This window comes from Anomaloglossus baeobatrachus, chromosome 2, assembly GCF_048569485.1.
Source record: "Anomaloglossus baeobatrachus isolate aAnoBae1 chromosome 2, aAnoBae1.hap1, whole genome shotgun sequence".
Taxonomy (NCBI): Eukaryota; Metazoa; Chordata; class Amphibia; order Anura; family Aromobatidae; genus Anomaloglossus; species Anomaloglossus baeobatrachus.
In genome coordinates, this window is record NC_134354.1 from 771700563 (window position 1) to 771710552 (window position 9990).

Below are 9990 nucleotides of genomic sequence, written 5' to 3' on the forward strand. Positions count from 1 at the left end.
GAGGAGGGGACAGGAGCCGAAATAGAGCCCGCCCATCTGGCCAACCAAACTCATTTGCATAGAAAACGGTAAGATTTTATAAAGTTCTTTTAGGGGTCTGCAAGGTGCACCTTCCTAGAATGCAGCCCAGGAGCTGCAGAAGGGGATATTTTTGGTTTAATAGGGGAAAAAAAAAAATGGTGACAGCTTCCCTTTAAATCTATACAGGTTCCACAGATGACAGCGCCGTTTCCAGCCCCATTAAAAACGTATGTGCTCGTGTCGTACCTACGTATCCCTCTGCCCTGTGCACAAAAACAGTCAGTTTTGGAGTTTTGCCTGGAAGATTTCTTTAAAAAGAGAAAACTACATGAAAAAAAACAAAAACAAACGAGTATTTACAGAAAGTTAATAAATCGAATGGCTTCTGGTAACGGATCCGGGCGTCCTCCAAACCCACGATTATGAAGGAACACCAGGAAATCATTTCTTACAGTCTTACAAGACAATTACGTTTCATAAGGAAAAATAAAATGTTTTCAAATTTGGTTTGCGCTGAATGATGAGCAGAAAGCAAATGCAGGAGGCTCCGAGCAGCAACAACTCCATCCGGGGGTGTGCATACATATGCAACTATAGAGAAAGCCAGTAGGGGCCACAGCCGCAGACTAGACACTAAACTCCCAGCAGGCTGGTGACCACTATTATATGTTCCCATAGCACTGAAGACAGTGCTGATTGCAGTTTTTGGGGGGAGGGGAGGGGTTTAAGCTTAACCCTTCACTATGTGTAAAAAAATAAGTGACATTTCCTCCATCACAGGAGCAGAGCTCAGTGAAGCAGACACCGCAGTGATCTAGACATGTCCTCATGACGTCAGCTCGTCCTATGTCTACACCGGGGTCCAGAGTCAGCGTGCAGCTTGTATACAATGTACAGCGTCAGCGTGCAGCTTGTATACAATGTACAGCGTCAGCGTGCAGCTTGTATACAATGTACAGCGTCAGCGTGCAGCTTGTATACAATGTACAGCGTCAGCGTGCAGCTTGTATACAATGTACAGCGTCAGCGTGCAGCTTGTATACAATGTACAGCGTCAGCGTGCAGCTTGTATACAATGTACAGCGTCAGCGTGCAGCTTGTATACAATGTACAGCGTCAGCGTGCAGCTTGTATACAATGTACAGCGTCAGCGTGCAGCTTGTATACAATGTACAGCGTCAGCGTGCAGCTTGTATACAATGTACAGCGTCAGCGTGCAGCTTGTATACAATGTACAGCGTCAGCGTGCAGCTTGTATACAATGTACAGCGTCAGCGTGCAGCTTGTATACAATGTACAGCGTCAGCGTGCAGCTTGTATACAATGTACAGCGTCAGCGTGCAGCTTGTATACAATGTACAGCGTCAGCGTGCAGCTTGTATACAATGTACAGCGTCAGCGTGCAGCTTGTATACAATGTACAGCGTCAGCGTGCAGCTTGTATACAATGTACAGCGTCAGCGTGCAGCTTGTATACAATGTACAGCGTCAGCGTGCAGCTTGTATAACAGGGTAAATTTGGTGTCCTCTAAATAACACAAAGCCATTAATATCTAAACTGCTGGCAACAAAAGTGAGTACACCCCTAAAGGGGGTGGGGGGTGGACAAATTGTGGTATATTGGCCATTTTTCCTCCCTGGTGTCATGTGACTCAGTGTTACAAGGTGTCAGGTGTGAATGGGGGGCAGGGGTGTTACATTTGGGGTTATCGCTCACACACTCTCTCATACTGGTCACTGGAAGCTCAGCATGTCTCCTCATGGCAAAGAATTCCTGAAAAAAGAAAAAAAAAAAAAGAATTGTTGTTCTACATAAAGATGGCCAAGGCTATAAGAAGATTGTCCCTACCCTGATGCAGAGCTGCAGCAAGGCGGCCAAGACCATACAGCGGTATAACAAAACAGGATCCACTCAGAACAGGTCTCACCATGGCCAACCACAGAAGCAGAGTGCCTGTGCTCAGCGTCATATCCCGAGGTCGTCTTTCAGAATAGATGTAGGAGTGCTGCCAGCATTGCTGTAGAGGTTACACGGGACATGGGTCCGCCTAGCAGTGCTCAGACCATAAGCCATATACTGCATTCCAAAGGTCTGTATGGCTGTCGTCCCTGATGGAAGCCTCTTCTAAAGATGATGACAAGAAAGCTGCAAACAGTTTACTGAAGACAAGCAGACAAAGGACATGGATTACTGGAACCGTCCTGTGGTCTGATGAGACCAAGAGAAACTTGTTTGGTTCAGATGTTGTCAGCGTGTGTGGCGGCAACAAGGTGAGGAGGATAAAGACAAGAGTGTCCTGCCTACAGTCAGGCATGGTGGTGGAGGGTCATGGTTTGCGGCTGCATGAGTGCTGCCGGCTGTGGGGAGATACAGTTCATTGAAGAATCCATGAATGCCAACATGTACTGTAACATACTGAAGTAGAGCAGGATCCTCTCCCTTCATATTCCAACATAATGCCAAACACCTCCAAGACACTGTCTTGCTAAAAAAAACTGAGGGTAAAGGTGCTGGACTGACAGAGTGTCTCCAGACCTAAACACTATGGAGCATCTGTGAGGTCCCCTCAAAACAGAAGGTGGAGAAGCACAAGGTCTGTAACATCCACCAACTCTGTGATGTCGTCATGGAGGATGGAAGAGGATCCAACGGCTCCGGTGAAGCTGTAGTGTCCTCTCCATGCCTAAGAAAGTTAAGGTCATGCTGGAAAATAATGGTGGCTATACAAAACAGACACTTTGGGCACAATTTGGCCATTCTCACTTAGGGGTGTACTCACTTTTGTTGCCAGCAGTTTAGATATTAATGGCTGTGTGTGGAGTTATTTAGAGGACACCACATTTACTCTGTTATACAAAATGCACACTGACACTGTACATTGTATCACAGGGTCAGATCTGCAGTGCTGCCCCATGGAAAAATGTAATAAAATATTTACAAAAATGTGAGGGGGTGTACTCACTTTTGTGATATACTGTAAAAACTAACCCGATCAAATAGCCCCAAAGTGGTGCCAATAAAATCATCAGTTTGTCACCCAAAAGACAAAACCCTCACTGAGCTCAGTCGTCGGAAAAATAAAAATGCTATGGGTCTCGGTACCGTATTTTTCAGATTATAAGATGCACTTTTCCTCCTAAAAATTTGGGAGGAAAATGAGGGGTGCATCTTAAAATCCAAATATAGCTTACAGGGGGCTGTCTGTGCAGCGACCGGGTGCCTGCGGCTGCGTGCGGGCAGGCGGGTGCCGGCTGCCTCTCTGTCCTGGAGGCTGGCATACTGGATGCCACTCTGTGCGTGCAAGTGGCTGTGTGGACTGCGGTGGCTCTGCAGCAGGTGTCCGCTCCTGTGACCCCGCTTCACCACCACTGCTGCCCACCTCCAGTAACACAACACCGGAGTATAAGACGGACCCCATTTTTATTTATCTCTAAATTTGGGGTGCATCTTATAATTCGGTGCGTCTTATAAAATGAAAAACAGGGTATATGGCAAAATAATCCAAAAATATAAATCATTTGTTCCATAAAATGTACATAATCAAAGAAAAAAACTAAAACAGTGACAGAATTGAATATTTTCACAATATCCCTGCATTTTTCCCCCCATTTTCTAGCACAATGAATATTTAAGTGAGTGCAATCAATTAAAACTACAGATTGTGCCTCAAAAAAACCCCCCAAGATCTCATACGTCTACGGGGAGGGAAATATAAATGCCACGGCTGAAGGAGGAAAAAAACGTGTAAAAAAAGAGGAAATGGACTAAAAGATGAAGGGATCCTTCATTTTTACGCCGAGCTGCAGTTTTTATTATAGCATTTCAGGGCACATTTGACATACTGACTATTTGGCGCACTTTTTTCATGTTTTGGGGGGTTTCTCTTCATGGTGGGTTATTTAATGTTATGTTTTTATAGACTGGACTTTGCCAAAAATGCTTTTAAGTTTCATTAATGGATTGAGGAAAAAAAAAAATGAAGAAACATTGACTTTTTTTTCTTTTGACAGCAAGAAGGAATGTCAGCAGGACACTGGCTGCAGTGACAAACATGACTTGACTGACACTGGCATCTAAATGGTTAACACCAGCGATTGAAGGCGGCTTTGATGTTGCCCCCAGAGGCAGGGGCTGGCTACACGCCACAGCTGGCACCTGCCACGTGTGGGGTGGGCTCAGATACTCAGCCTCTGCCAGTGGCTTGCATCACAGGTCATCAGAGGGCTAGTCATTTTTGGAAGGATAGGTGAAGACTTACAAATGCACTTGGATTTCTGAATGTCCGGATAACGGTCTGTACAAGTGTCAAGAAACTGTGAAACATCAGATACAATGTACCAAACTGTAAGGACAGGAGACGGATGGAAGGAGAGGTCTGTAACAAACCCTCAGCTGCGGGAAGTAGCACGTTTGGATGGATTTCAAGTTTTGGTCCTAAACAAGAACAGGTCCATTAACAGCGACGGGAAGACGAGGGACAAATGTGCCCTTTATTCCAGCGGCTTCTAAGACTGGTGGAACGCCGGCCGAGTAACGTCAGCAATGTGGTGTATTAGTAGCACCGGTCACGTGGCGGAGACACAGGAGCGCAGATCATTACCAAATGACCGGACTGTGCTGCGCACCTGTGTGTCCATTATACGGCCAGGGCAGGTGGTCAGCACGAGAAAGCAAAAGATCGGACAGCCGAGAACTGGCCACAGAACACGGCGTATGTCAGAAAAGTGTACAATGTACATGGGACTCGCCACACACGGGGCCCAGCGCCACACACGGGGGCCCAGCGCCACACACGGGGGCCCAGCGCCACACACGGGGGCCCAGCGCCACACACGGGGGCCCAGCGCCACACACGGGGGCCCAGCGCCACCTCGAGGAAAAAGGGGATCCCGAAACGAGGAAAATGTCATCAACAACCTCCCTGCACCCAACATTAAAAACACTTGACACCAAAGTAGTAAGGAGGACCTCCTGTCCACAACATAAAGCAGCCACCAATGGCCAGACAGGGAGAGACCCCAATATTCCGCACCCTCTCACGGACCAGACAGGGGGAGCCCCCCAATCCTCCTCACCCTTCATTGGCCGCCGCCCCCCTCAGTCAGGGTCCTCCGCGCCCCCCTCAGTCAGGGTCCTCCGCGCCCCCCTCAGTCAGGGTCCTCCGCGCCCCCCCTCAGTCAGGGTCCTCCGCGCCCCCCCTCAGTCAGGGTCCTCCGCGCCCCCCCTCAGTCAGGGTCCTCCGCGCCCCCCTCAGTCAGGGTCCTCCGCGCCCCCCTCAGTCAGGGTCCTCCGCGCCCCTCGAACCTCCGCACCCCTCAGTCAGGGTCCTCCGCACCCCTCGATCCTCCGCACCCCTCAGTCAGGGTCCTCCGCACCCCTCAGTCAGGGTCCTCCGCACCCCTCAGTCAGGGTCCTCCGCACCCCTCAGTCAGGGTCCTCCGCACCCCTCGATCCTCCGCACTCCTCAGTCAGGGTCCTCCGCACCCCTCGATCCTCCGCACTCCTCAGTCAGGGTCCTCCGCACCCCTCGATCCTCCGCACCCCTCAGTCAGGGTCCTCCGCACCCCTCGATCCTCCGCACCCCTCAGTCAGGGTCCTCCGCACCCCTCGATCCTCCGCACCCCTCAGTCAGGGTCCTCCGCACCCCTCAGTCAGGGTCCTCCGCACCCCTCAGTCAGGGTCCTCCGCACCCCTCAGTCAGGGTCCTCCGCACCCCTCGATCCTCCGCACGCCTCAGTCAGGGTCCTCCTCACCCCTCAGTCAGGGTCCTCCGCACCCCTCGATCCTCCGCACCCCTCAGTCAGGGTCCTCCGCACCCCTCGATCCTCCGCACCCCTCAGTCAGGGTCCTCCGCACCCCTCGATCCTCCGCACCCCTCAGTCAGGGTCCTCCGCACCCCTCAGTCAGGGTCCTCCGCACCCCTCGATCCTCCGCACCCCTCAGTCAGGGTCCTCCGCACGCCTCAGTCAGGGTCCTCCGCACCCCTCGATCCTCCGCACCCCTCAGTCAGTGTCCTCCGCACCCCTCAGTCAGGGTCCTCCGCACCCACCGATCCTCCGCACCCCTCAGTCAGTGTCCCCCGCACACACCGATCCACCGCACCCCTCAGTGTCCTCCGCACCCCTCAGTGTCTCCCCTGCGCCCCCCGATCCTCCGCACCCCTCAGTGTCCTCCTAACCCCTCACTGTCCCCCAAACCCCCCGATCCTCCGCACCCCTCAGTCAGTGTCCTCCGCACCCCTCAGTCAGTGTCCTCCGCACCCCTCAGTCAGTGTCCTCCGCACCCCTCAGTCAGGGTCCTCCGCACCCCTCAGTCAGGGTCCTCCGCACCCCTCAGTCAGTGTCCTCCGCACCCCTCAGTCAGTGTCCTCCGCACCCCTCAGTCAGTGTCCTCCGCACCCCTCAGTCAGTGTCCTCCGCACCCCTCAGTCAGTGTCCTCCGCACCCCTCAGTCAGTGTCCTCCGCACCCCTCAGTCAGTGTCCTCCGCACCCCTCAGTCAGGGTCCTCCGCACCCCTCAGTCAGGGTCCTCCGCACCCCTCAGTCAGTGTCCTCCGCACCCCTCAGTCAGTGTCCTCCGCACCCCTCAGTCAGTGTCCTCCGCACCCCTCAGTCAGGGTCCTCCGCACCCCTCAGTCAGTGTCCCCCGGTAGGTGCCGGTGGAGCGGCCCGGGCCTCGGTACTCACAGTCCAGGTGCTTCTTCTTGGGCCCCATGATCTCGTGGGTCGTGGCCTTGCACACGGTCTTGGACACGGCGGAGCCGGTGACGCTGTGCTGAGCCGCCGTGATGCGGTCCGTGATGCTCTGGCCGGACATGGCAGCGTCTTGTACCTCACAGCTCAGAGGGAAGAGGCCCGGGGCGTGGGATCCGGTGTGGGCAGCCCGGCCGCGCACCTGCTCATGGAGAGGAGCCTCCCCCACACGGACACTGCCGGCCCAGGAGCCGCCGCACGGCGCCGAGCGTCACAGAACGGGAGCGGAGGAGGAAAATGGCGGCGCAGCTCCACCTCAGAGCCCGGCGGCGTCACGTGACCCCGGGGGCGGGACGTACTCGGAGCGTCCGACATTAGGGGGCGGGGCTTTCCAGAGACATCCACTGTGTGGGCGGAGACTTCGTCTGGAAGGCGGGGCAACTACTGGGAATTCCGATATGTGGGCGTGGCGAGCACCTGGACACGCCCCGTATCAAGTCTAGACACGCCCAGTGTTACCACTAAAAATCCCAGAATCCCAGTATAATCCGTACACACGGTCATATATAGAGCTAAAAAATACACATACACCAGTAATCCCAGTATAATCTGTACACACGGTCATATATGGAGCTATATAATAGACATACACCAGTAATCCCAGTATAATCCGTACACACGGTCATATATGGAACTATATAATACACATACACTGGTAATCCCAGTATAATCCGTATAATCTGTACACATGGTCATATATGGAGCAATATAATACACATACACCAGTAATCCCAGTATAATCCATACACACGGTCATATATGGAGCCATATAATACACATACACCAGTAATCCCAGTATAATCCGTACACACGGTCATATATGGAGCAATATAATACACATACACCAGTAATCCCAGATAATCCGTACACACGGTCATATATGGAACTATATAATACACATACACTGGTAATCCCAGTATAATCCGTATAATCTGTACACATGGTCATATATGGAGCAATATAATACACATACACCAGTAATCCCAGTATAATCCATACACACGGTCATATATGGAGCCATATAATACACATACACCAGTAATCCCAGTATAATCCGTACACACGGTCATATATGGAGCAATATAATACACATACACCAGTAATCCCAGAATAATCCATTCACACGGTCATATATGAAGCTATAAAATACACATACACTGGTAATCCCAGTATAATCCATACACATGATTTTATAATCCCTATGTAATCCATACACACAGTAATATATTGAGCTATATAATACACTTATACCTGTAATCCCAGTATAATCCCTACACAAATTAATATATGGAGCTATATAATACTCATACACCAGTAATCCCAGTATAATCCTTACACACAGTCATATATGGAGCTATATAATACACATATACCAGTAATCCCAGTATAATCCCTACACACAGTCATATATGGAGCTATATAATACACATACACCGGTAATCCTAGTGAAGTGACCAGGCAGGGAGGCCTCTGGCTGTGTAGTCGTGGCAGCACTATGGTGCAGGCACATCCCTGTCTTCATCACTTCTTTAGGAATAAAACAGTGTGTGTCAGTGTCTTCGTTCTCCATTACACAAATAGACTTCAGGCAAGAGTTGAATGCAATAAAAGAGAACATTTATTCAACACAGTCCAATAATCCGGACAGCAGACAGTAAAGTAGCAGGCAGTTGCAGACTTTAAGTGGAGCTGGGGACACCCTGACCAAACGCCACCTCGGGTGGGGATATGCCCTCCGTACTCTTCTTCCTTCGGGACACCCACTATTCAGCCAAGCATACACCGGACCCACACCGGCAGAATAGGCTCTGAGGTTACGTCCACCTCCTCCTCCTCTGGTGTCCCTTGATGTTACGCTCACACAATCGCACTTGCCGCTGCAGATGCTCGCACTCCGCTGACCAGGATCTCTCTACCCCACACACACTCAGACCTAGCCTAGATATCCGGCCGACTCCTCCTCCCCGGTGGCAACAGCCGTCCCACCCGGCCACTAGGGGGTGCCCTCACACATCACATAAAAACATAAAATTCAACATTTTTAATAATCACAGTGCCAGGTAACTATGTTAAACTAGTAGGGGGTAGGCCCACCCACTACATGCCTCCCCTCTTAAAATCCGAGCCTCCCGGCAAGGCTCTTAAACACATAAAAACATAAACACATAAAAACCTTTCGGTTCAGTCCTCAACAGCGGCACCAGTTCAGCGGCGCTCCCGGTCTTGAGGGGCGCTTGATGGCGCAACAGCGCTCCCGGTCTCTGGATAGCGCCCGGAGGCTCGACAGCGCTCCCGGTCTTAGATGTGCGCCCGGAGGCTTCAATAGCGCTCCCGGTCTTTGCTGAAGGTGCCCGGAGGCTTCAATAGCGCGCCCGGTCTTTGCTGGAGGTGCCCGGAGGCTTCAATAGCGCTCCCGGTCTTTGCTGGAGGTGCCCGGAGGCTTCAATAGCGCTCCCGGTCTTTGCTGAAGGGCAACAGGCCCGTGAAACTTTCCAACCAAAAAAACAACTTTCTGCCGGTTTACAACCATCCCGGTCTTAACAGGTGCTGGAGCGAACAGCTTACTCTGGGGGCCAGGCTCTCTTCCATTCTTCCGCTTGAGCCTGGATATAGGCCCCCAGAGTTTGTCCTGGCTGGCGGCGGATCCGCCTGAAAGTCACCGGAGCGTAGCACGGCTCCTCCGGCACAGCTGCTGCAGCACCTCTTGGTGGTGATGGCGTCTCCGCACGGGACGGTGGTGGTGCGGCGGGCGACGCGTCCAGCATAAAAACTGGCCTGTTGTTAACATTTTGCGTCACCGCCACCACGGGTGGAAGCCTCTCCGGATCGAGGGCTGGCTCTGCCTCTGCTTCCGGGGCAGCCGTCGGTACGCGCCGGGGTTGAGGAGGCGCGGCCGGTCTGGTACGGCTCTGTCGTCGCTCTTGCTGCTCTTCCCAAGCAATCTCCTCCTGCCACTGCTCCGCTTCCCGGGTGGTGGGCATGCGGGAAACACACACCGCGAACAGACCGCGGCTGCCTTTGTCCGGCAAGAAGCTGACTTTCTCGCCCGGCCACAGGGTATGGAGTCGCTTGGGGAGTCCTTCTACATCCAGGTGAACTCGGTTGTAAAAGTAGTCATCCCCGGTCTCTACTTCACGGATGAATCCATACCCCTCCTGCTGGTTGAATTTGACAACCACCCCGGTCACGAACTGCTGAGCCAGATCTTCTCCACCG

At 52.3% G+C, this 9990-nt stretch overlaps 1 protein-coding gene across 9 annotated transcripts in view; it reads right to left on the reverse strand.

The window, feature by feature from the left end:
• The window catches only part of PICALM (phosphatidylinositol binding clathrin assembly protein), a 141266-nt gene extending 134221 nt beyond the window's left edge, over positions 1-7045 (reverse strand). For all 9 annotated transcript variants that reach the window (XM_075337552.1, XM_075337547.1, XM_075337546.1 and 6 more), the window contains exon 1: positions 6709-7045. In XM_075337552.1, the coding sequence (XP_075193667.1) occupies positions 6709-6838 (130 nt within the window). In that variant the 5' untranslated portion in view covers positions 6839-7045. The remainder of the gene's footprint in view (positions 1-6708) is intronic.
• Between the last annotated feature and the right edge of the window lie 2945 nt (positions 7046-9990).